Source organism: Protopterus annectens, chromosome 7.part1 (assembly GCF_019279795.1).
Source record: "Protopterus annectens isolate FY-2018-M chromosome 7.part1, PAN1.0, whole genome shotgun sequence".
Classification (NCBI taxonomy): domain Eukaryota; kingdom Metazoa; phylum Chordata; order Ceratodontiformes; family Protopteridae; genus Protopterus; species Protopterus annectens.
The window spans coordinates 400,125,212-400,152,796 of record NC_056740.1 but is presented as its reverse complement, the minus strand read 5'-3'; the positions used below and the strand labels follow the sequence as shown (position 1 = coordinate 400,152,796).

The 27,585-nt window shown below is 47.9% G+C and overlaps 1 protein-coding gene across 1 annotated transcript in view; it reads right to left on the bottom strand.

Annotated features, from left to right (window-relative positions):
• DCAF1 (DDB1 and CUL4 associated factor 1) overlaps nt 1–27,585 on the bottom strand; it is a gene marked incomplete in the record, with an annotated part of 1,406,260 nt that overhangs the window by 1,182,411 nt on the left and 196,264 nt on the right. Inside the window, 1 exon segment of the mRNA XM_044078852.1 lies at nt 12,154–12,277. Coding sequence (XP_043934787.1) covers nt 12,154–12,269 — 116 coding nt within the window.

The following is a 27,585-nucleotide window of genomic DNA, read 5'->3' as shown; positions in this document are numbered from 1 at the left end:
TACTTTCATGCCAAAGGTGGTATCCAGGGTATCCTTGAACCAAGCTATTCATTTGCCTACGTTCTTCCCTAACCCACAGAACAGGGGGGAAAAACTATTGCACACCTTGGATGTACACAGACAACTACGCTACTATCTGGACAGAACTATAACCAGCAGAAAAACTGACCAACTTTTTTTGTAGCATATGCAACTGGAGTGCAAGGAAAAGCAATTTCCAAACAGACAATTTCAAAATGGATAGGAAATTGCATTCGATTCTGCTACTCTTTTCATGGAAGGACAACTCCTGAAAATATCAGGCCTCACTCCACAAGAGCCACAGCCACCACTACAGCTTTCCTACGAGGGGTGGCTACCAAGGACATTTTAGAAGCTGCTACTTGGAGCTCCATGCATACATTTGCCAAGCATTACAATCTACCTTTATACTCCAGATCCCGAGCAGGTTTTGCAACTGCAGTTTTACAGGGGATCTTAACTACACCATCATTATCCTAGTACCTCCTCCCCCAGTTTGGCTATGGTATTCTACCCATATGTTATGACTGCAGATGCATCCTTGAAGGACATAGTACAGTTTTGTACCTACCATAAATGTAGATGTCCGATAAGTATGCATCTGCAGTCAGGATTACCCACCCTCCTTCCCCTCTGTGGTATTCCTAGGGTGCTTACCCCTCTTTCAGCTAGCTGGGGGAATCTATTATGGTGTATTTGTTTGTATGTATATATATATATATATGTATATATACATTTTGTTTGCTACTGTTTGGAATTTTCAACATTTATCCAAATTTAGTCTTCCAAGAGGGCACCTGGCATCTGGGTCAAGAAACACTGAGGAAAATGGCATCGGCTGATGCCTTTATACCCCAGAAGCTCTGACGTCGGGGAAAATGCGACATCAGCCGAGGCCAGACCCAGACTTTGGAATCCGGCCGACCGAAGGGCTGCCTGAGGCAGGACAACCCATATGTTATGACTGCAGATGCATACCTATCTACATCTACATTTATGGTACGTACAAAACTGTACTATTTTCTTGCCTCCCTAACAACAGTAACAACTATCCTGATGACAAGTGGGGGTGTGTGGGAATCCTCCAGTAAGATCTTTTGGGAGAGGTCAAGAAAATCTTGTAAACAATCTGGCACTGTGCTCAATCATTTCATATAAGCCTCACCAAACTGGATATCAACTGGGGAGTGGTGGTCTGTGCTGTCTCCACTGTCTATACCAGATAAGGAATGGGAGACTCCAATGGGAAGTCAATGAGCGCCCTCTTTCAAGTACACTTCTTGTACCGCCATGGAGGTGGGGTAAACAGGAAAAGAAAGTAACTACCAACACACAAGGAAGACCCCACTATCAAATCCTCCACCTTGCTGCTGTGAAGACTGAGTTGATACAGGAAGAAATAGGAGACAGTCTTTGACTGAAGACACAGCTGTAGGTATTGGGCCAGACACAGCAGTCCACAACTTTATTGTGGAAACAGATGCACAGTAAAATGGATGCTGGGGCAATAATCTTAGCTCACCACTGGCTGCCCAAACCCAGACAGGATTGCCAGGTGACCCATCCTACCAGAGCCTGGTACTGCTGATCTCAAGCATGAAGACTTGAAACCTGCAATAGCACCAATGAGACTGGTGGCAATACCAGTACTACCAGCCTGACCCTGACTCCTACGAGCTGCCAAATGCCCCAAGTGAGCACTGAGGGTTTGCTATGAAAGTAATGGAATTCAGCTTGCTGCCATTTCTGCTGATGCAAGCTCGTTGAGCGGGAAAAGAGATCTTGAGAGATAGATGAAATGCTGAGCATTATGGGTAAAACGAGGAGTTGCAGCATGGGAAAATTTCAGATAAAGAGTTGAGCAGACACCTGTGGAATAAGTCCTACTAGTTAATGGGGATGAACCTCCCTCATCCTGAATCTAAAGTGATTACGGTGCTCAACCCTGGTTATTTCATGTTAAAATGTGTTCATAGGTTCATACTAGGCTATCTGCCCAAGGGCATTTATAAGCCTAGCCCATAGTTATGTGGCTTTCACCACCCCTTTAGTTTGAATAAAACTATGCCTATTATTTTGCTGTGCCTCTGTCAAGCAGTGACACTGAAGTAATCCCTGGGGTATATCTGCGATCTCCCATCCATTGGTCAAGATTCCTCTTGAACAAGGCCAGCGAGGTGCTCTGCCTCACATGTACCGGGATTTTGTTCCACAGCATAGGGAGTCTCTGGGTGATTAATCTGTCCCTCCAGCATGTTCCATTAATAACCGTGTCAAGGTTTAAGTCTCCCGCCCTTGTGGTTCTGAGGGATCTAGATTTTTTGAGGTGAAGCACATTCATCAAATCTGGGTTTGACATGGCCTTATATGTCAGGCACAGGTCACCTCTGAGCAAGCTGTATGAGACTGAATAGAGCTGGAGTTCTTTCAGTCGGGAAGCATAAGACATATTTTTGAGACCCTTTATCCTTCTGGTGAGGAACTTTTGGGGCCTTTCCAGCTGCTGCAGGTGTCGGGTCAGATACATTCCGAATGGGGCATTGTACTCAATCATAGGTCTAATGAGTGATGAGTACAGGGGGGCGATGACCTCCCTTGATCTAGATGTGAATCCCTTCATGATCAGGTGGGCAATGTAGAAGGATTCCTGACTACTTTAGCAACATGAGTGTCAAACGAAAGGCTACTTGTCAACCTGGGTCCCCAGATCCCTGATAAATTCTTCTGTGCTCAGTGGATTGCCACCTATATGGTAGCTAGGGGTAACCTTGTTTTTCCCGAAGGGTATGACAATGCATTTCTTGGCGTTTAACTTTAGGCCATGGCTCTGGCACCAGTTATCCGTTTCTGTGAGGCCCTTCTGAAGGATATCTGTGTCAGATGTGTTTTTGACTATGGCACCCAGTTTGCAGTCATCTGCAAACTTGGTCAGCCATAACCCTCCTGTGTTTGCTTGTACTTCAGAAAAGTAGATGCCGAACAAGAGTGGGCCCAGGACTGAGCCCTGTGGGACACCACTTGTGACAGGCTTTGAGTCTGACATGGCTCCAGCAACTCTGACCCTGTGGGTTCTGTCACTCAGCCAGTTTGCAACCCATCTTGTGATGTATGGGTTTACATTCAAGCTGATGAGTTTTTCGATGATACCTGAGTGGGGTATTGTGTCGAAGGCCTTTGCCAGGTCGAGGTAGGCTGTATGGACTGCCTTTCCCTCATCAATGGCCTTGGTGACTGTTTCGAAAAAGTCAACCAAGTTTAAAAGGCATGATCTGCCTTTGACAAAGCCAAACTGGGTTGGATCCAAAGTCTGCAAGTTCCCTATGTCTTTATTTATGAGTTCCATTATGATCCTCTCCATGGCTTTGCAGATAAGGCTTGTCAAGCTAATGGGACTGTAATTTCCAGGGTCGGTGAAGGCACCGCCCTTGTGAAGTTGGACCACAGTCGCCGTGCGCCACTCCTTGGGTACGTATCCTGAGGTGAGGCTAAAACAGCTGTCCTAACTGCGGGTTTAATTCCTCATTGAGTTCGTGGAGCACACAGCCGGGGACACCATCCGGTCCCATGGATGCTGTGTTTTTTGCCTTGGAGAGAGCAGTTCGCACCTGGGCGTTGGAGATGTTTGGGGGGGCTACAATCCTCTGGTATAGATATCTCTCCTTTTGGGGGGGGGGGGGGAGAGAAGTTTGCACTGAACCTGTCAGCCAGTATGTTGGCAATGTGTGTAGGTTCAGTAATCTTCACATCATTTTGAACTAATTCTGAGCATATCTGGGAGTTTCCTCCTAGGTTTCTAACATAGCTAAACAAGGCCTTATGATTGTCTTTTGAGTCCTTGGCGATTTTTCTCTCAAAATTTGCCTTGGATGATTTTATGAGAGCTCTTAGGTTTTTTACTTATAATGATCAAAGGTGTCTTACCTTTCAAGGATTTTGCTCTATCTTGTAGTAGCTTCCTCCTTTTGTTGTAGAGCTTGTTTATGGCTGGGGTCCACCAGACTGGACGCTTGCCTTTGGTACAAAGTCTTAGTTTTGTTTGGGATTGCCTGATCCATGCAGTCCTGTAGGTGCTGGTAGAAGGCATTTGTAAGTGATTCAGCGGTTTGAGTAATGTTTACCACTGGCTCAGGGGCCTTAAAGGAGACCACGCTAGTTTTTAGAAGTGTGAAGTCGGCTTTTGAGAAGTTTTTCACTGTGGTCTTTCTTATTTCAGGTGGAGGCGGGATGAGGACCTCCAGCGAGATTAGTTTATGATCTGATCTCACCAGTGAGGGGTATACTTCCGGTGTTGAACATTGTGATCCCATGTTCGTGATGATGAGATCAAGTATGTTTTCTCCTCTTGTGGGGATGGTGACTAGTTGTTCCATGGCATTTGAGTTTATGAACTCCAGGAACCTTTGGGCTAGAGTGTTTGGGCTTGAGTAGTGTTCCCAGTCTATATTAGGGTAGTTGTAGTCACCTAGTATGATGGTGTCTCGAGATACATTTATCCCTTCCAGTGTTTTCAGGAAGGCCATGTGAGGTTCCTGAGTTTGAGAGGGTGGCCTGTAACATGCTACAAATTGCAGAGCAGTCTTGCCTATGGTTAATTGCACCTGGATGGTCTCCGATGCATCGTGCGTTGCCACCAACCTTGAGGTGTGGGTGTCATTTATGAATATGGACACCCCCCCCCCTTTCTTGGTGTTGTCCGGATTTTGGGGCCGGAATGCATGATATGAGGTGAAACCTGATAGTGCTGGGGTGCTCTCAGGAGCCTTGAACCAGGTTTCTGTCACAGCACAGACATCGATGTTCTCCATACCGAGAAGGGTCTCGAGTGCGTGCATCTTGAGATTGAGACTTCTGGCATTGAGCAGCATTACCCTTAGTTTTTTTCCTTTTTTGTGTTCTAGGGTGGTAGGTTTAGAATTTGAGCCTTGCCTAAAAAAGGCACTATGGGGGTGGCAAGAGCCTTTGCCAATATCCGGAAGCCCAGGGGTGACAGGTGCAAGCCGTCCCTTGCGAAGCAGCATGGTTTGTCCAGCATGTCTTCCCAGGCAGACAGACATTGGATCCCCTTTGAATGACACCAGAATTTAAGCCAATTATTAAAGCTGATCATCTTATCACTGTATTGTGGCATCATTCTAGGTAAAGGTAGGATACTGCTCAAGGTCAGGGTCATACCTGCCTGGGCTACATAATCAGAGAGCTCCTCAATGTCTCTTTTCATGTAGTCCAAGGAGGTACGTCTCAGGTCGTTTACACCAGCATGGACAATGACTGAGTCGTACTTGTACCTGCTGTTGAGAGACCTGAGTGCTTGCGTTATGTGGCGGATTCTAGCGCCCGACAGGCAGCTTACTGTGACCTTCTCCTTACTCAGTCTGGTGAGCGGGACGTCAGTGTGTCTGACTATGGAGTCACCAATGACGAGTGTGTCTGGCATTGTGTTTGGCCTTAAGGGCTGTGACTGACACTCTGACTGTGTGGTCTATGTGTTGCATGTGTTTGTGCCCATATAGTAGTTCCAGCCTGCCAGGTACCTTTACTGCTTTACAGTGATGACAGCCAGCTGAAAAAAGTACAGTTTTGTACCTACCATAAATGTAGATGTTCGAGTGCTCATACAGCTGCAGTCATAACAGATGGGTTATCCTGCCGTCAGGCGGGTCCTCGGTCAGCCGAATTCCAAAGTCTAGGTCCGGCGTCGGTTGTCGTCGCTTCTTCCCTGACGTCAGTGCGGCAGGGGTATAAAAGAGGCAGCCAACGCCATTTTCTTCAGTTTTTCTTGCCCCAGATGTCAGGTGCCCCCAAAAGGAAGGCAAACAATGTTATGCAAAGATGCAATGTTGATAAATCAACAACAGTAGTTGCAAGCAAATACACCATAAAAGAATACCCCAAAAAGGTTATATGAAAAGTGTTTGTCATAAGGCCTGTCCTAAGAGGGGATGGAGGGAGGGAAACCTCCTTCTCTTTCCTTGGTCTTATACTTTCTCTTCTTGGTGTTAAAATATGTAATAATGGTTAATATGATGTTATTTAGATTGTCTAGGAAGTGAAGGTCCTTTTCTTTTTTTTTTTTTTTTGGTAACAATGTTTATTTCTCTTTCCTTGCTCTTACACTTTCTTTTCTTGGTTTTAAATATGTAATAATGTTTAATATGATGTTATTTAGATTGTCTAGAAAGTTAAAGTCCTATTCTTTTTTTGGTAACAATATTCATTGTCTACGTCCTACCAGTCTGTAATCTGTTATTTGTGCTCATGATGCATCTCTTATGTCTTTATGTGGAGCTTTTCTCCCCGGGCCTCTGCTGAAAATGGAAATATATCCAGCTAGACTAGCCCGGTTAACAAATGTAAAATAAAATAAATAAATAAAAACCTAGACTGCAGCTGTATGAGCACTCGAACATCTACATTTATGGTAGGTACAAAACTGTACTATGTTCATCGTGCATACAGCTGCAGTCATAACAGATGGGTAGCATCCCAAAGCTAAGTAAGGGTGGTAGGCACTAAGAGGAACTAGGAGGGGCTAGGATGCCCTGCAGGACTGCTGTGGCAAAGCCCACTCTAGATTTTGAGTATAGTGGGAGGTGACAGTGCTTGGAGAAAGTGTGCACTGAACTCCAGGTGGCTGCTTCCAAAATGTCCTTGGTAGGGACCCCCCTGAGGAAGGCTGCAGAAGTAGCTGTGGCTCTGGTGGAGTGGGATCTGATGCTTGCAGGCACAGTTTTTCCATGGAATGAGTAACAAAAACGTATGCAGTGGGCTATCCATTTTGAAATTGTTTGGAAATAGCCTTTCCCTGAGCATCTACAGCATAGGACACAAAGAATTGCTCAGATTTCCTGAATGGCTTTGTTCTGTCCAAGTAGCAACAAAGTTGTCTGTGAATGTCCAAGGAATGTAGTAGTCTTTCCCCTTTGTTTTGTGGATTGGGATAAAAGGTAGGTAAGTGGATAGTCTGATTCAAAGCTACACTGGATACTACCTTTGGCATAAAGGTAGGATTGGTTCATAAGGAAACTCTGTCCTGATGGAAAATGATGAATGGTTGCACAGCCATGAGGGCCTGTAGCTCCGAAACCCTGCGTGCTGAGGTGATAGCCAGAAGAAAGGCCGTTTTCCATGACAAGTACTGTAACTCTGTTGAAGAAGCTGGCTCGAAGGGAGGAAGGGTCAGCTTTTCCAATACGTAGTTGAGGTCCCAAGCAAGGACTGGTGGTTTCCTTGGGGGTTTTAAATTCTTTGCCCCTCTGAGGAACTGCCTTAAGAGAGGGTGAGAGAAGAATGGAGGACCTGTGTTGTATTGTGCAGAAATGGCTGAAGCGTGGATCTTCTTGGAGGAGAAGGAAAATCCATTGTTTAACATCTCAGCTAGGTACTGTAAAATTTCAGGTATATTTATTACCCAAGGATTCTGTCCCTTTTCTTGATTCCAGGCACAAAATAGTTTCCATTTGGCGGAGTAAGCCTTTCTAGTAGAAGGTCTTCTGGCCTCCAAGATGACATCCTGCACCTTCCTTGGAGAGGAGAAACTGTTGGGAAATTAAGGAATTCTCCATGCAGCTAGATTTAGGGTTTTGAGCTGGCTGTGAAGAGTTTTGTAGTTGTGCTGGGACAACAGAAGAGGGACTAGAGGTAGGATCCATAGTGAGGAATGTGTCAGGCTCTTCAGGAGTGGATACCAGTGTTGTCTTGGCCAGTCTGGAACAATGAGAATCATTTTCAGCCTCTCTGCTCTGGCTTTTAATAGAACTTTGGGCAGCAGAGGAAGAGGCGGGAAGGCATAGACTCTGTCAATGTTGCCCAATTTAAGGAAAGTGCGTCCACTTTCCAGGCCTGTGGATGATAGGTCCTTGAACAAAATTTTTTCAACTGGCAATTTCTGTGAGTAGCAGAGATATCTATGTCTGGCTGTCCCCATACCAGAGTTATCTTTGTGAAAAGTTGAGGATGCAACTTTCATTCGTGTGGATCTGTCATATTTCTGCTTAGGTTGTCTGCCAGTGTGTTTTCCTTCCCTGGCAAGAATTGTGCCTGCAGTTGAATTTGCAATTCCAGTGCTGTGTTCCATAGGGTCATGGCTTGCCTGCACAGGGGGTATGAATGAGTTCCCCCCTGTTTGTTTATGTACCACATCACCGTGGTGTTGTCTGTCCTTATCAATAGCTGGCCTGGATGCAGTAGGTCTTTGAAGGTCATAATAGCCTTTTGCACGGCTAGCATCTCCTTTTGGTTGATGTGAAGGTGCTTCTCTTTTGGTCCATTTTCCCTGAATGCACTGATCTGTCATGTGTGCTCCCCAGGCGTAGTCTGAGGAGTCTGTTGTGATGATTTGAGTTGCTTGAGGTACACAGAAAAGAAGACCTGTGTTTCTTTGGCAAGCTTGAGTCCACCACAAAAATTCCTTTTGAAGGCATGGAATGAGTGGGATAATTGCTTCCAAGCTGTGGCTGTGTTGAGACCATAAGTTTTTCAGGTACCATTGAAGTTTCCTCATATGCAGCTTTGCACATGGGATTAGTAGGATGCAAGATGCCATGAATCCCAGAGCCTGCAGAATTTTCCTTGCAGTTACCCTGGTGTAAGTTGCCATTTTTCTGAAGTATTGAGACAGTTGCCCTTGCTTGTCTGGCGTGAGGTAGGCCATCTGGGTGGTTGTATCCAAGCTGGCACCCAGGAAAATTATTTGTTGAGAGGGTATTAGTTTTGATTTCTTTTTGTTGACTGTGTATCCCAGGAAGTTCAACAGTTTTATTACAAACGCCAGGTGCTGCAGTAGTATGTCCTTGCTGTCTGCTTGGATCAGGCAGTCGTCCAGATATGGGTAGATTTGTATCCCTTGTAGTCTGCAGAAGGCGATTACTGATGCCAGGCATTTCATAAACTCTGGGCGCAGTAGATAAACCAAAGGGCAATGCAGAGAATTGGTAATGGGTTGAACCTGCAAGAAATCTGAGGTATCTTCTGCAATCTTGTCTGATAGGGACATGCAGATATGCCTCCTTGAGGTCCAATGTTACCAGCCAAGACTCCTTGCCCAGCATGGGAAGAAGCTGCCGTAATGTGAGCATCTTGAATTTTGGCACCTGTAGATATGTGTTTAGGATGGATAGGTCTAAGATAGGTCTCCAGTCTTTGTCTTTCCTCGGTACCAGGAATAGTCTGGAATAAAACCCTTGACCTTGTTCTTTTGCAGGTACCTCTTGAATTGCTTTCATGTCCATGAGAGCTGAAACTTTTTTTTGTGCCTCTGCCCTCTGATTTTGTAGCAGGTTTGGCATGCCTCTCATTTTTGGAAGGGTCTGAAAGTGGAACCTGTAGCCTCTGTCTATAATGTCCAGAATCCATTTGTCTTTTGTAACAATATGCCAATTTTTTGAGAATAATGTTAGTTTTCCGCCCAAAGGTGCTGCCATTAAAGCTTTGCTTGGCAGGTGTAGGGAGAAGTCATTGTGTCTGTTTTCTAAAAGACTGTGATCTATCTTCTCCACCTCTTGGGGTTGGTACTTGCCACTGTCTGGCTCTGAAAGATCCTTGAGGTTGCCCTCTGCCCCTTGGGCGCCTGTATCTGCCCCCTTTGAGGTCTGTCCGTGGCTGGAAAGGACCAATTTTTTGAAGGCCAGTTTCTGCTGAAACGTGGAGGCTGTACCTGCAGGAAATCTTTCACTGTTTGCATTGATTTCGCTTTTTCCTCCATTTTCTTTAGCACCTCCTCAGCTTTAACACGAAACAATACATCTTTTTGAAGAGGTGCATCTAATAATTTAGCTTTGACATGATCTGGTAAGGTTTGCTCTTTAAGCCAAGCATGCCTACGTGTAACAGACCCCGTAACAGCAGCTCTACATGAGGCCTCTAAAGCATCAAAACCACACTGCAAGGTATGTTTACCCACTTGCTCTGCACCATGCAACAAATCCTGCAACTCTTTTAAATCTGGTTGGGTCATCTTGCTTTTCAGCTGAGATATCAAAAACTGTTGATACTTTAACATATGGAACTGACAGTTTAATGCCATCATGGTTAAAGTGGCCGGGGTGTACACTTTTTTCCCCCACCTTTCTAAAGCTCTGGAATCTCCCTCTGAAGGTAATGGAATTTTAGCAGTAGAGGCCTTAATTCCCTTGGGACCCTGTGAAATTGTTTCTGGGTCAGCAGTATGGCTTTTATATAGGAAATGGTGAGAGTCAGGAACCCGGTAATACCGGTCTGGTTTAACAGGAGCTGGAGGCAAAGAATCAGGATTAAGGCTGGCTTCTGTGTGCACATCATCCAATTTATCTAAAACAGGAGGTATAGCCAGAGGCCTATGCTGGGGGAGCAGAAGAAATTCCCTGAGCCTTATATCTTGTAATCTTGGCCTTCCCAGTGAAAGTGTTCCCTCAATGTATGCAGGGTTTCCCCAAAAGAGAAGTCCTCAGGGGGGGAGACCGAGGGAATAGACTCCTCTGCATCAGAGTCTTTGAATGGAGAATAGGCATAATCCTGGTCCATATTTCTGAGGTAATAGAAGCTTGATCTGAGGAAGGGTAGTCTTCCTCTAATCTGGGCCTTTTGTCAGAGGGGGGTTGAGAACCCCTGATAAGAGTAATCAAATCCTCAGCCATTTTAAGCATCTGTTTTTTAGGCATGGTGCCTTGAGAGGGGGTCTGAGGAACCTGTTTTTTGGTTTTCATGGCTGCTTTAGATTTAGTGAAGGCTTTAATGGAGAAGGAGGAAGGCCTGAAGACCCCTTCAGAAATAGCAGGCCTGTCTAAATTCTGAGTTTCCCCTCCAGGAGTGGCGTCGGGATCTGTAGTAGGAATGGGGGCAGAGGAGCCTGCAACCTCGGGTAATGAAGACACCGGTAATGCATTGTCATCGGTACTCAGGGGCTTTGTAGGCGCCTCGCTGAGTACCGCAGAACCGGTAGTCGGCCTTAGCGTGGTTTCAGTAGGTAGTGCGGACCTCGTATGTCTGTCCTTATCTTTGCGTTTTTTGCTCAAAACTGGAGTCGGAGTATCCGACGACATAATATAATTAAATTTTTTGCCAAAAAAGTGAAGGGTGAACTCCGCCCGACGCTTAATAGTGCGCTTATTGAATCTAGCACAAAAACGGCAGGCTGAGACATCGTAGTCTGGGCCTAAGCAAGGTATACAGAAAGAGTGGAAATCCTTATGCTGTATTTGCTTCCCACATGAAATGCAATTATTAACTTTGTCTGACATCGGTCTGAGGCAAGAAAAGTTTCCCCAACGGGGTACTTAGCTTTCAAGAAGACTTCGGCTGAAATACTTTCGTAAATCTCAGGAGCTGGCCGACTGGCACTTGCGAACTGCTTCTGCTTCAGGCACCACACGGCAAGAAAGACTGAAGAAAATGGCGTTGGCTGCCACTTTTATACCCCTGCCGCACTGACGTCAGGGAAGAAGCGACGACAACCGACGCCGGACCTAGACTTCGGAATTCGGCCGACCAAGGACCCGCCTGACGGCAGGATAACCCATCTGTTATGACTGCAGCTGTATGCACGATGAACATCAGTAAGTGTTAGTGTAAGCTCACTCCAACTAAGCAAGAAATATAGATTAAAGACATGAAAGGGGAAGCCACAGAAAAGTCTTTGCAGCTACAATGCAATCATTCATTATGGGAGTAGCTCTGTACAAGGAATCCTAATTTCTAGTTAGTTGTAATACATTTCTTAAAAAGAGTATTTTATTATAATACTGTTTTGCTTTATTAAACTATTAGGTTGAAAAATTGGTTTAGTATTATTTCCAACTAGAATTGCTTTTATGTTTGAGTTTAGAGCTATTATACAGCTAGAAAACAAATCACACAGGCACCCAAAATATTTTCAAAATGTTCAACTCTGCTTACTGCTACTTTCAACTGCAGAACAACCTTTCAGCTCCCGTCCTCTGCAGGTTTGCGAAAGACAGAACCTAGACACTTTTGTAGCACTATTCTTAATTCTTCCCAATGCAAACAATAACTAAATCCTCCCAGTTTTAAACTAGACTTCACTGCTAGTTTGAAAGGTAAGCTCACTAATGACTAGGGCCACCTTAACAGACATGTAGCAGTGGACCTGATGAAGAAAAGTTATTTTTAAATAACTAACAGAATAATTCATGTACTTACTTGGTAAGAATTGGAACCATGTCATGACCGCTTCCATGGTCCTTCTCCCACTGTTCCAATAAAGTAGACAATTCTGCCTTGGAGTCCACTGCAGAGGAAGCTACATTGTTTGCCATGGCACAGCCTGAAAAGGAAAACAGAATGAGGGCATTCACATCGTACTGTCAACATTAAGGTATTACTTAGTGAAAATTCCAGCAAACACAAGAGACACAAGCAAGAAGCACCAACAGTTCACAAAAGGATAAACAGCTCAAGGCTGGTCACTGATGAAAGTAAAATTATATACGTGTGTTTACATTTTACATACTCAAACCTATAGCCATACAAAAATACATACACAAAGACATTAACACCTGCTCAGTTGTCATGACAAACAATTCAATGTCAGCTGCTCAACAAATACCACATCTGCCATTGACCTAAAAGGTCAAAAGATTCTGGATTCTATCACTATACCAGCTCTAAGACTTGTGTTTCAGTAATGACTACAGTACTGCATTAAAGATCATGCTCAAAGTCACAAAACTGAAAGCCGTATTTGCATCCCATTTCTGCTTTTTATAGGCCTGTTTGAAGGGCATTTCCTACAAAATTAGAGTGGTTTACAGAGGCTTAAGACCATTTAAGTTTTCACTCTTGACACGCACACCCTTCCCCACTGTGTGGATGTTCAGAACATGACCGGGAGGGGGGGGGGGTTGCGCTTCTGGGCCAAGGCCAAATAAAACAATAAAAAATTACATTAAAAGAATCACAGCAGTGGAGTGCCTGGAACAGGTCCTTCGGTTTAGTCTGAGTGCTCCAAGCATCCCACTGCAGCACCTTACATTCATTAAGGCTGCCTCCCCTAGACATATCAGTTTTTCCTTTCAACACCACAAGTACAATTTTTGTGTTGAAAAGAGAAGAACTTTCTGCACAAAACTTTCTGATTAGTCCTGGTACATGCATTTGTCACAACATTAATTATTCTGAATTACAGAATTACACTGCTAGATGTGAAGATTCCAGTACCAGACGGTGCGCACACTGAATAAATGGTTAAAAATGTACTATTACTTTTGTTAGTAAATATGCAGACATGAAATGCAGATTGAGCGTGCTGCCAATTCCCGCAATGTTTCAGAAAGTAGGATGGACCTTTGAACTTTATTTTTAAAAACAGGGTGCAGCTCTCTAGAGGTGTCATCCTTTGCAAAGATTGGGTACATGGGACTTCCGTTTAACAATCTGGTGGCAGTTCAGGTAGATGTAAAAAATCCCACAGCACTCATCAAAAACGGTAGGGAAATATCTTGGGTGGTCTCCCCAGATAACCCCTTATCAGTATGAATACCACTTCAAATATCCCCAGACACTGACAACAGGTTATACTTCATAGGATTAGTTGGTCAACAAAATATAAAAAGGAGGAGAAAAAATTAAGCTACATTCCCCATTATTTTACGGCAGGTTTGATTTGTGTATTTTTGGCTTTCCACAATAGCGGATGCCTTTTTCTCATGCATTCCTGAAGACCAGGAATTAGTCTGCATCCTACCTCTCAACCATCCCAAATTACTCCGTTTTTACTGAGTTTTGGGGTCCAAATAATGGGGTGCCACGATTTCAGCGTCATCATGTGTGTGATGTCAGCTCCGTCGGGGGGTACCAGCCTATTGGAATTGAGCTTGCATTCTGGCTGTTCAAATGGAGAGCGGGAAAACATTATCTTTTGGCTGCACTTAATTTGCCAGCCGTTATTTTGTGTGTAATGCTGCTTGCTATATACATAACTTGCATTCAAAGGACTCACAGGGAAACATTATTTTTGGTTGCGAGCTGAATGCGATACGAGCTGTTAAACTGCTGAATTTTCTGGCTGGTTGCGAACTGTTATTGAACAGAAAGCTCTCTTCATTGCATCAGGCCAGCATCTGTTGGGGAAGCTCTGAAACGTGGATGTATTTTTAAATGAGAAATGTCTTCACACTTTTACTGTTTTAGTAACACATTATAGGTTCATAGGTAGGTACTAGGCTATCTTTCCAGAGGGCATTTATAAGCCTAGCCAGAGTGTGTCGGCTATTACCTCCCCATTGATTAATTAACTTATCCTCTGTCAAGCAGAGCCAATGAAGTGATCCCAAGGGTGTATTTTCTGTTAAACACTGATGTTTGTATAATCACAAGACATGAAAGATGTTTTTAGAATGATTGTTTGACAATATCTCTACAAAGAAACTAGAATGCGATACGGAGCTCCAGACTCTCTGTTGCATTTTCTCAGATTTCTGGCTGGTTCCTGGCTTGACATGACTGCTGCGAGGTTCTTAGGTTTTCAGAAGGGGATGTGTGCCTGTGCCGAATTGTGATACAGAGCTCCAGACTCACTGCTGCATTTTTTCCTCTGGCTGGCTCCTGGCTTGCCATGACTGCTTGGAAAGGTAGGTTCTCAGAAGGGTGTGTATGCATCCGCGATACAAGCCGTTATTGTGCTGAATGCTACAAGGAGCCGTTAAGCTGGCTGGTTGCAAGCCAATACGGAGCCGTTAAGCTGGATCATGCGATACAGAGCTCCGGACTCACTGCTGCATTTTCTCTTCTCGGTGGCTCGCTTGACATGACCGCTTGGAAGGGTAGGTTCTCAGAAGGGTGTGTGTGTGTGTGCGCATCTGCGATACAAGCAGTTATTGTGCTGAATGCGATATGGAGCCCTTAAGCTGGCTGGTTGCAAGCCATTGGCTCCAGACTATTATTAGGTTTTCAGAAGTGTGTGTGTCTGTCTCTGCGTGTGTGCGTGTCTGTGAATGCCCCATCATGGAAGGATGTTCCGGAGCACCGCTGAGCCAAAGGATGCTCTTCCCCTGGAAACAACATCCACCTTATAATGAGAAATGAAGGTATGAGACGAGGCCCAAGTGGCTGCCGCGCAGATATCATCCAATGGCACTCGGGACTTAAACGCGGCTGACGTGGAAACTGCCCTAGTAGAGTGGGCCGTAACCCTTTGAGGAGCAGGCCTACCTGAAGTGTCATAAGCCTGCAGAATACAATTAGCAATCCATCTAGATAGTGTGACTTTGGAAACCGCTTTGCCCATAGCAAATTTAGCAAAGGAGACGAACAGCTGATCTTATTGTCTATGACCAGCCGTTCTGTGAATGTAAAAGCGCAATTGTCTATGAACATCTAAAGAATGCAGCTTATATTCTCCTTTGTTTTTATAATTGGGGAAAAACACAGGTAAGTTGATTGATTGATTAATATTAGATTCCGAAGAAACTTTTGGAAGAAAGGAAGGATTGGTCCTGAGGCACACCCTATCGGGAAAAAAGGAGAGGTAAGGCGGTTTGATGCATAGAGTCTGAAGTTCCGACACTCTTCTGGCTGATGTGATGGCTACCAAGAAAGCAGTCTTCCAGGAAAGGTACTTTAGATCTGCAGAAGCTGCAGGCTGATAGGGAGGAGCAGTAAGGGCCTGTAGAACTAAGGCTAGGTCCCAAGGTGGTACAGCTTCTTTGACCGGTGGCCTCAACAGAAAAACTCCTTTAAGAAAGGTCTTACAAAGTTTCGCAGTCATGAGGGGAGCTGACTCATGACCCATATGATAATGGGAAATCGCTGCCATTTGTACCTTTACCGTGGAAGAACTAGCCCCTTGATGAAAGAGGTCTGTTAAGAAATCCAGCACCGCAGACATAGGTGCTGAAAAAGGATCCATACTTTTCTGGACCGCCCAAATAGAAAACCTTTTCCATTTGCTCCGATAAACCTTCCTAGTGGAAGGTTTATGAGCCGCCACTAAAATGGCCTTGACAGGTGACGAGATACCGGGAGTCCTAATCAAGGATGGAACTGGAGCAGCCAGGCTGCCAATTTCAGGGTGTGTAGATTCGGGATCGGAAGTCCTAGAGGATGGGAGATGAGATCCGGGATCGGATCCAGAATCCAGGGCGGATTTACTTTGTGAGACCATACATAAGGGAACCAGGGCTGACGAGGCCAGAACGGGGCAATGAGAATCATTCTGCTCCCCAAACTGTTGGCTTTCTGCAAGAGCCTCTGCATCAGAGGTAGTGGAGGACAGGCATAAAGGAGACCGGGAGGCCAAGCATGCATCAGAGCGTCGCTCGGGGATTCCCCAGGTGGGGGAAGTAGAGCGAAGAAACTGTCGCATTTGGCGTTTGAGTGAGAAGCAAAAAGATCGCAACAGGGTTGCCCCCAGACGGCAAAAATCTTCTTCGCTATCAGAGGATTGAGAGACCACTCGTGCGGGGAAAGTATGGTGCGACTGAGTTTGTCCGCAAGGATGTTGGATTTTCCCACAATGTGCGTTGCTACAAGAAAGCGTTTGGTGGAAATTGCCCATTCCCAGACTCTCATGGCCTCTCGACAAAGGGGATAGGACCTGGTTCCTCCCTGCTTGTTGATGTACCAGACTACCGACATGTTGTCTGTCTGGATCGCAATGGTCCCCGTAGGAAGAAGGCTGTGAAGTGCTTGCAACGCTAGGAGCACCGCCCTCATTTCCAGGACATTTATATGCAATGAGGTCTCTGAGGTGTTCCACGTACCTTGGACAATCTTGCCCGCAGAATGCCTCCCCCCACCCGAGGCGAGAAGCGTCCGTGGTCACCGTGGCTCGGGGGAATGCAGCACAAAAGGGTCTCCCTGCTAGAGGCTCCGGAGACTGGAGCCACCAAAACAGGGAGTCCTTGCATGCCTTGCTGACCGCTATTGGACTGTTGAGAGAGGAGTATAGCGGGGACCACTGGACCTGTAGGGTCCATTGAAGAACCCGCATGTGTAAGCAAGCATGAAGAAGAACTGGAATAGCTGCCGCCATTGAACCCAGGGCCCTCAGGACCGAAGCCGCCATCGGAAACTGTTGTAGGACTGCTGTGATATGACACTTCAGGCTGGACAGCCTGTCTGGGGTGAGGAAGGCCCGCATTGATCTTGTGTCCAACCTTCCTCCTATGAAATCTATAAGTTGTGTGGGGTGCAGTAAAGATTTCTCCCAGTTTATGGTGATGCCCAGCCTTGGGGCTATAAGAAGGAAATAGTCCCTGGCTGAGCACAGTAGATGCCTTGATGATGCCGTCAGGAGTCAGTCGTCCAGGTACGGAAAGACCTGTAATCCCTGGAGTCTCAGGTGGGCCGCTACTACTGCTAGTACCTTAGTGAACACCCTGGGGGCAGAGGTGAGACCGAAGGGGAGGACCCTGAACTGGTAGTGGCTGGCTCCCAGCCGGAAGCGAAGGAACCTCCTGGACCGTCTGTCCATCCGAATGTGGTAGTACGCATCCTTGAGGTCGATAGAGCACATCCAATTGTTCTCCAGCAAGACGGGGAGTATAGATTGTAGGGTGACCATCCGGAACTTTTGCTTGGTTACCGACAGGTTCAGCAGGGAAAGGTCTAAGATCGGTCTTAAGTCCCCCATTTTCTTTGGCACAAAGAAGAACCTGGAGTAAAACCCTGATCCGGTCTGATCTCGGGGGACGCGCTGGATGGCTCTTTTTTATAGCAGCTGCTCGATTTCGACAGCTGCTCCCTCCCTTTGGTCGGGTGGTACATCTGGGAGGCTGCGGGATCTGGGAATTTTGCTCAGGGGAATGGTATAACCTCTGGATATCACACGAAGCACCCAATGGTCTGATGTGATTGACTCCCAAGAAGTCAGGTGCCTCGAAAAACGCCCCCCCGACTGCCTCCAGAGACGGACAGCCGGGCAACCCTTCAAGGCTGCTGCGTGGGTCTGTCAGAGAAAGGTTCTCTGGACCCAAAGTTTCTAGGAGCCCCTCTGCCCCTAGGACGGTGACCTCCCTGTCCTCCTCTGCCACGGAAGGACTGGTTATCCGGAGCAGGTTGGGACTGCTGCGACTTCCGGAACCACATCTTCTTCTGTCCCTTTTGGTTCTTCGAGAAGGACCTCTGGGGAGCTGAGAAGCGGACTCAGACGGCAGACAGCGTCTTCCCGTCCTTCTCACTCTGGACTAACGTTTCGCGAACAGTTTTGCCAAACAAGGCAGAACCATCAAAGGGGGCATTCGCGAAAGTCACCTTGAAGGGCTCTGCGAAATCACAGTGGCGGAGCCAGGCCTGGCGCCTCATGACTAGGCCCGCTCCGCTATCTCTAGCGGCTCCCTCGGTAGCGTGAGAAAGTAGCCGCATAGACGTATTGGAAACTGCTCTAAGAGTGGCCATACGGGTGGAGTACACTTGTTTGTCCTCCCCCGACATGGACTCTGGGGGAGATGCAGCGTACTCTTTAATCAGGTCCCGCTGCATCCTGATAACGTGTGCCATGCAGTTCAGCGCTCTCAAAAAGAAGGTTGTTGAACTAAAAACTCGCTTCCCAATGCGATCCATCGAGCGGGACTCCTTGCCCGGAGGATGCATAGAGGGACTCTCTTGTGCCAACTCCCTCTTAGTGGCTGCCGCCATCATCATGGCATCTACCGGGGGGCCTTTGCTCCAGTGAGTGCGGTCCGCCGGGGGGCTCAGGATACGGTCTGGACGCTTGGGTACAGGCTCAATGGTGTCCGGATCCTTCCATGCTCTGGTGGATATAAGATCCACCAGAGGATCGGCAGGAGGGACACCCAAGAGGTAGATGGGCCCGCCTCGAATGCCTCCAAGAACACAGACTCGTCTGAGGAGGCCTTGGGGGCAGACCACCCCCCCTTGATCCTTAACATCTCCATAATGTCTCCAAATGAGACGTCTTCCGGGGGTGATCTTGGGGAGCCCTCCCCTTCATTCAAGTCTGTGTCTTCGGTAATGGACTCTGGGGAGTCCATGTGCCTCCTTTTGCACTTACGCTTCCGAGGCACTTCCTCGGGGGGACTGTCCGAGTCCTCTTCAGCAGCTAGATGTTCCAAGGGAACTACTTGGGACATCGAGGCGGGCTGTCCCTGGGACCGGCTGATGGGAGCCTGTCCCAACTGCAAGGGAGTGCGGGGTGGAGCAGTGGCAGGGACCGGGGGTCCAGTAGTCCTCAACAGCGCCCTTTCCACTACGTCGAAGGCAGAGGGGGAGCCAGCTTCTCTAAGCCCCGAGAGCCGACCCCCACTCGGATCAGACGCACGGACCGGAGTCGGAGCCGAAACCGTCGGATCCGAGAGACCGGTGTGCTCCGACTTAGACGGAGTTGAAGACACAACAGCTCCCTCGGATCAGAGGCTCGGCCCTCGGCTCCGAGAGGTCGGGTCCAAAGTACCCGAAGCACTCATGGGATGGGTCGGATCCGAGGTGCGCCGACCTATCGGATCAGACCCACCCCCGGATCCAACTCTGCCCGGCACCGACAGCTCCGATCCCAGGGTGTGGGTCGGAGAAGGAGCCAAGGGGGCGAAAAAAGGGGTCGAGGTGCGCCGACCTATCGGATCAGACCCACCCCCGGATCCAACTCTGCCCGGCACCGACAGCTCCGAACCCAGGATGTGGGTCGGAGAAGGAGCCAAGGGGGCGAAAAAAGGGGTCAAAGCCCCTCCCGGATGGGGGGGGCTAAGAGCACTCCCATTTGCATTTGGGCCTGGATGAAACGCCTCATCATCCGGTCCATGTCAGCTTCGCTCATAGAAAAGGTGGATCTAGTTGAGGCCACCGAAGCGGGCCTAGAGAGCCGCCTCGGGGACCTCACTGAAGGGCTAGCCTCCTCCTCGGGCCCAGAAGAGAACCGAGGGGAGTGGAGCCGAGGAGGAGGAGATCTAGAAGACACAGGGGAGGCCCGTTTAGACGGAGGAGCCGAACTTGAGGTTTCGGCTCTCCGTTTGTGGTGCCTCTCCCTGTGTCTCTCCTCCTTCTCTTTCTCCCTTGAAGTCTCCTTCTCCTCCAGCTTTTTTGAGGGAGGTTGAGTCCCACCCGAGGGAGAGGAGACCACAGCACCCACAGAAGGCTGCTGGCTAGAAGGGGCAGAGGCCGGAGCCGCATCTGGAGGGAGAAGTCCCGCCAGAATGAGCTTGGACCTCCGCTCCCTTAAAGCTCGGGGGTTGAACCCTGCACAAATGGTACAACCAGATGACAGGTGTTCAACCCCCAAGATTCTTGACCAAGTGTGGCCATCTGCTGGGGACAGCTTATGGCCACACTCGGTACATTTAGAGAACACTGCCTTATGGGCTTCAGACCTCTTAAGCCCTAACAGGCCTAAAACACACAGAACACACAAACACACAAACTACGCAAAAACCCGAAGAAAAATTAAAAAGATAGAGAGAGGAAAGCCTAACACATACACTCTAACTAATCAAATTATAAAATTAAAGTTTTCCAAAACTTTTTAGTCAAAACTCTTATCTGTAATCAGGAGCTCGAGGAGTCCGTTGCAACTTGAAAGCGGCAAACGAAATCTGAGGTCAGTTAGGGCTTGGCAGGGGATTATGGGTAGAGGGAGGAGCTAGGAGCTCGGAGCCTAAAGCTTTTGAAATGCCGGCTCGGATCCGAGGTCGGATCCAATACCCACAGGTTGCAGACAAATGAAGTCTGCCTACTTCAGATTCTGTGGTTTTCAGGACTTTTATGGCAAAGAAATCACTGAAGGGTTGAATTCAATAAATAATGACAGGCATGAAATTTCAGACTTCATACTCCTCAGAAAATAAATGGCAACACAAAACCTTTTATTCTAGCAATTTTTTAAGTTAAGTAGTTGAAATTTGACCCTCTTTTGGGGCTGTAATCCCCCATTATTGGTTTTGTCCAGGTTTTTTGTGCTAGGACTTTGAGAGCTTCAGTGAGACGTGAGAAGTGAGAAATGAATTTTGTATTACATTATTGTCTTTGTCCAGATTTTTTTGTGCCAAGAGTTTGAGAACTATGATGAGAACTGAATTCACTAAATGATAGCCATTTAAGTTTGTCTTCCTGTCTTACAGAAAACTGCTGATTTGGCATAGTGGTAAGTTGCTCCGACTATAGTACACAGGGTTCTAGGTTCAAGACTTGGCAGTGAAATGCATGGTAACATTTTATTCTAGCAACCTTCCAAATTTATACAAGCAATGCCCCCCCCAAAAAAATGAAATTGAAAATAAGTGCAAGAAGCTGTGGAAGATGCCTATGGCTCTCACTACTGTCATATTATATATATATATATATATATATATATATATATATATATATATATATATACATACACATACACACACACACATACACACACACACACACACATTTATTTATTTAATTAATAGTGTGGGCGTGGAAGTAGACTTTTATGATGGAAATGTTTGAAATTTGGCAGTTTTGACATTATTAGTTCATGCATGTTGTTTCATTGCCTATTGGAAAAATGTTCAAACAATAAATTTAAAATGCACTCGAACAAGTGTGCTGTATTGTACAAGGAATACAACTTAATAAAGTCAGGAAGGTGTAGCAAAGAACACATGTATGTTTCTTGTTTTGTGTGCAAGGGGCCAATGATTTGAAAACAGCCCAAAGGTAATCTTTATCCAACACTGGCCAGATGCATTTTCTTTGGATGTGGTGTGGGTTTCAAGGCTGTTTCAATGAATGTGAGTTTCAAGGGCAGAGAAGTTTTAACGCCAAGTCTATTTTCATTGTGAGGCAGTACTGCATTAATTAGCAAATGTCTATTAATGTTTGTGCACTGTGCTATATTGTACACATTAGTGTTTATGGTAAAAGGGACAAAATAGCCAGGTAATGGGACATTGGAATGGCTGCAGGGGGAGTCTGGTGTCATATTTTGGTTGTCTGTTCTTCAGTTTGTGTTTGAACGTTGGTAATAAGAAGTTATGTACTCACCATAACGTTCCATCTGAGTAGGTATCTTCATTTGTCTGCAACCTGTGGGATACAGATCCGATCTCGGATCCGAGCCGGCAACTTCTATCATAGCATAGATCCGAGCTCCTAGCTCCTCCCCCTTACACATAATCCCCTGCCTGCCCTAACTGACCTCAGAACAAGTTTGCCCCATAGCACAACAGATAAAAGGTGTCCCAATGGGAACATATGCTAATAACACAAGAGCAATCAAATCGGTCAGGGGGAAGGAGGGGGGGATGGTTGCAGACAAATGAAGATACCTACTCAGATGGAATGTTATGGTGAGTACATAACTTCTTAATTTGAAGTAGGAACTTCATTTGTCAGCAACCTGTGGGACAGAGTCCCCAGCTACCTAAGTCTTGGGTGGCCTTCATGGAAGGATATTCCGGAGCACCGCAAAGCCAAAGGACGCTCTACCTCGGGAAACAACATCTATTTTATAATGGCTGATAAAGGTGTGAGATGAAGCCCAAGTAGCTGCGGAACAAATGTCATCCAGTGGAACCCTAGCTTGAAAGGCTGCAGAAGTGGCAATGGCCCTAGTAGAATGGTCATGGACTCCTTGAGGTGCAGATCTCCCCGAACTCAGATATGCTAAAAGAATACAACTCGAGGTCCATCGAGAGAGAGAAACCTTAGAAACTGATTTTCCGAAATTACTTTTGGCAAAGGAGATAACTGATCGGATTGCCTATGACCAGCAGTTCTACAGATATAAAAACGTAATTGTCTGTGTAAGTCCAAGGAATGTAGCTTGTACTCTCCTTTGTTATGAAAGTTGGGGAAAAACACTGGGAGATTGATTGATGTTCGCTTCTGAAGATACCGTAGGTAGAAAGGACGGGTTGATTCGGAGGTAAACCCTATCCGGGTGAAAAACCAGATATGGTGGTTTGACACAAAGGGCTTGCAATTCCGATACCCTTTTGGCTGAAGTTATGGCCACCAAAAAGGCTGTCTTCCAAGAGAGAAATTTGAGATCAACCGTGGCCACCGGTTCGAATGGGGGACCTTTCAAGGCCTGCAAGACTAAGGATAAATCCCATGGAGGTACCACCTCTTTAACTGGAGGCCTAAGGAGGAAGGTACCCTTGAGGAAATTCTTACACAGTTTGGAAGTGATAAGAGGACCAGACTCTTGCCCCACATGATAGTATGAGATTGCTGCCAGTTGTACCTTGACTGTTAAAGAACTAGCCCCCTGGTGAAAGAGAGAGGTTAGAAAATCTAGAATCGATGATATCGGGGCTGTAAAAGGGTCTAAACGACGGTGTTCTGCCCAAATGGTGAAGCGTTTCCACTTACTCCGATAAACCTTCCTGGTGGAAGGCTTGTGAGCTGCTACAAGAATGGCTTTGACTGGTGATGAGATCCCAGGAGTCCTTATGAGGAGTGGAACTGGAGCAACCAAGCAGTCAGCTTGAGTTTGACCAGGTTCGGAATCGGAAGACCGAGAGGATGAGAGACTAGATCCGGAATGAGATCCAGAATCCATGGTGGATACTCTAGGTGAGACCATAGGTAAGGGAACAACGTCTGACGAGGCCAGAATGGGGCAATGAGGATCATTTTGCTCCCCAGCTGCCTGGCTTTCTGTAACAATTTCAACATCAGGGGTAGAGGAGGGTAAGCATCAAGCAGACCGGGAGGCCAAGCATGAACTAGAGAGTCTCTCGGGGACTTCCCTGGAGGGGGGATTAGAGCAAAGTAATCGCTGCATTTCGTGTTTGAAGGAGAGGCAAAAAGATCGCAACAAGGTCGCCCCCATCGGGCAAATACTTGCTCTGCAACTCGCTGGTTGAGAGACCACTCGTAAGGAGTCAGGATAGTACGACCGAGCCTGTCCGCTAGAATGTTGGACCGTCCCGGAATGTGCGTTGCTATGAGAAAGCGGTTGGTGGAAATCACCCATTCCCACACTCTCATGGCCTCGCGGCAAAGGGTGGTAAGACCTGGTTCCCCCCTGTTTGTTGATGTACCAGACAACCAACATGTTGTCTGTCTGTATCGTGTAGTGCCTGCAATGTCAAAATCACCGCTCTCATCTCTAGGATGTTGATATGCAAAGAGGTCTCCACGTTGTTCCCTGTGCCTTGGACTGTTCTGCCTGAAAAATGCCTCCCCACCCCACCCCAGGCGAGAAGCGTCCGTGGTCACTGTCGACTGGTGGAGGTAGTGAGAAGGGACGTCCCGTGTGGAGGTTGGGAGACTGGAGCCACCACAGGAGCGATTTTCTGCAAACCTTGCTTAAGGAAATGGGGTGAGACAGAGGGTTGCAAAACAGGGACCATTGTACCTGGAGGGTCCACTGTAGAACCCTCATGTTCAACCGGGCCAATGGCAGCAGAGGGATTGCAGCCGCCAGAGATTCTAGGGCCCTCAGAATCAATTCCGCCGAAGGAGTTTGCAGTTGAAGAATGGCCTGCACGTGTAATATCAGGTTCCGAAGCCGATCTGGAGTCAAGAACGCAAGCATCTGTCTGGAATCCAGTCTTGCCCCTATAAAATCCAGCACCTGTGTAGGGATGAGAGAGGATTTGGTCATGTTGATGGTTAATCCTAATAGTGGAGCTAGACCGAGAAAATAGTCCCTGCCTGAACAAAGTAGATGCCTTGTTGGGGCTGTGAGGAGCCAGTCGTCCAGGTATGGAAAGACCTGAATTCCCTGGAGTCTCAGGTGGGCCGCTACTACCGCTAGGACCTTGGCGAACACCCTGGGGGCTGAGGTGAGACCGAAGGGGAGGACCCTGAATTGAAAGCGACTGGCTCCCAGCCGGAAGCAGAGGAACCTCCTGGAACGCCTGTTCACTAGAACGTGATAGTACGCATCCTTGAGGTCTATGGAGCACATCCAGTCATCCTCCCGCAATAAGGGGAGGACGGATTGCAAAGTGACCATTCGGAACTTTTCTTTGGGTACCGCCAGGTTTAGGAGAGAGAGGTCGAGGATGGACCTCAAGTCCCCCGTCTTTTTTGGCACCAGAAAGAACCTGGAGTAAAACCCTGATCCGACTTGATCTGGGGGGACGGGCTGGATGGCTCTTTTTTGTAGAAGCTGCTGAATTTCTGCAGCGCCGCTTCTTTGACTGGGTGGGATGTCGGGAAGGCTTCTGATTCTGGGGTTGACTATGAAGGGAATTTGGTAACCTCCGGATATAATACGAAGCACCCAGCGATCTGTTGATATGGACTCCCATTTTGCCAGGTGCTTCGAAAAACGCCCCCGAATGCCTCCAGAGTGGAGCAGTCGGGAAACTCCTCAGGGGTTCTGCATGGGCCTCTCAGAGAAAGGTTCTCTGGACCCAAAATTCCTCGGACCCCCTCTGCCTCTCGGGCGGCATCCTCCCTGTCCTCCTCTGCTACAAGAGGACTGGTTGTCCTGAGCAGACTGAGATTGATGCGATTTTCGGAACCATATCTTCTTCTGACCCTTTTGGTTCTTGGAAAAAGACCTCTGGGGCGCAGAGAAGTGGACTCCGGCAGACAAGGTCTTCCCGTCTTTCTCGCTCTGGACAAGAGTGTCGCGAACGGTTTTGCCGAACAGTGCAGAACCATCAAAAGCGGCATTCGCGAATGACGCCTTAAAGGGTTCCGAGAAGTCACAGTGACGGAGCCAGGCCTGTCTCCTCATGACAAGCCCGACTCCGCCTGCTCTAGCGGCTCGCTCTGTAGCTTGAGACAATAGCCGCATAGAGGTATTAGAGATAGAGCGGAGGGTGGCCATTCGGGAAGAGTACAAATCCTTGTCTCCCACCGACATGGACCCCGGGGGGGGGGGGGGAAGCAGCGTATTCCTCAATTAGATCCCGCTGCATCCGAATAACGTGTGCCATGTAGTTCAAGGCCCTCATAGAGAAGGTCGCTGAACTGAAGGCCCGCTTCCCAAGACGGTCCATCGCGCAAGACTCCTTGCTCGGAGGATGAACCGTGGGGCTCTCCTGATCCAACTCTTTCTTGGTGGCTGCAGCCACCAACATGGCATCCACAGGGGGATCGCTGCTCCAATGTGATCTCTCTGCAGGGGGGGCTCAAAATTTTGTTTGGGCGCTTGGGGATCGGCTCTACGGTGTCCGGTACCTTCCAAGCTCTAGAGGATATGAGATCCACCAGGGGGTCAGGTGGAAGGGACACTCAAGAGGTAGATGGTCCTGCCTCAAACGCCTCAAGGAATACAGACTCGTCAGAGAAAGCCATGGGGGCAACCACCCACCCCTGATTTTGAGCATTTCCATGATGTCTCCAAAGGAGACATCCTCGGAGGGTGATCTAGGGGAGCCTTCCCCTTCATCCAAGTCCATATCTTCTGTGAGACTCTCAGGGGAGTCCATGTGCCTTCTTTTGCACTTTGCCTTGTGGGGAATCTCCTCGGGGGGGCTGTCCGAGGATTCCTCACGGGCTGTATCCTGTTCCACTGGAACTTCTAAAGGCGCTGAGGCAGGCTGCCCCGAGGGCCAGGTGAGGGGAGTCAGGACCAGATGAGGAGTGCGGGAGGGAGCCGAAGCCAGGACCGGAGGCCTGGAAGCACTCGACAGTGCCCTCTCCACCGCAGCGAAAGCAGAGGGGGAGCCGCTCTCAGACGGATCCAAGATCAGACTCCCACTCGGATCCGAAGCGGGGATCGGACCTGGCGCCGAGAACGGCGGATCCGAAGGACCAGTGTGCTCCGACCGGGACGGAGCCGAAAGCACACCGAATCCCTCGGATCCGAAGCTCGGCCCACTCGAGAGAATAGTCGGAGCCGACGTGCCCAGCACGGTCGGCTCCGACCTACCCCCGGGATCCAACGTGGCTCAGCTCTGAGCGCTCCGAGCCCGGAATGCGGGTCGAAGAAGGAGTTACAGGAGCGAAAAAAGGGGTCGAGCTCCCTCCCAGAAAGGGGGGGTGGCAAGAGCACTCCCATCTGCATCTGGGCCTGGATGAATCATCATCCGGTCCATATCCGCATCAGACATGTGGAAAGTGGACCTGGAGTGTCGCCTCGATGACCTCGACGGGGACCGGATCACCACCTCCTCGGGTCCCGGGGAGAAACAAGGGGATTGGATCCGAGGAGGAGGAGATCGAGAAGACTTGGACGGGGAAGCCATCTTGGCGGGCGGGGCCGATGAGTCCTCGGCCCGCCGCTTAAGGTGCTTCTCCCGCCGCTTCTCTTTCCTGGCCTCTCTATCCTCCGGAGCCGAAGTGGGAGGTTGAGTCCCGGTCGGAGGAAGGGAGGCAGGAGTGACCACTACCGGGGGGGGGGGTAGCGGGCACTGAAGCACCGCAGGCCGAAGCAGAGTCTGGGGGTAGAAGGCCCGCCAGAACTAGCTTCGACCTTCGATCCTTGAGTGCCCTGGGGTTGAACGCCACGCAAATCGCGCAACCCGAAGAGAGGTGTTCAACCCCAAGGCACCTAACGCACAGAGTGTGGCCATCAGCCGGTGAAAGCTTGTGACCACACTCAGTGCATTTTGAAAATATTGCTTTAGGGGCCTCCGACATACTGTAGAAAAGCACACTCACTAGGCCTCTAACATTCAGTCATACACACACGCTACAACCAGTGGGGGAGGGAGAAATATTCTTAAATTAAATCAAAAGTATATAAGATATAAAAAGGAGTAAGGGTAAACCTACCACACACACAACCAGTCACTCAAAGAA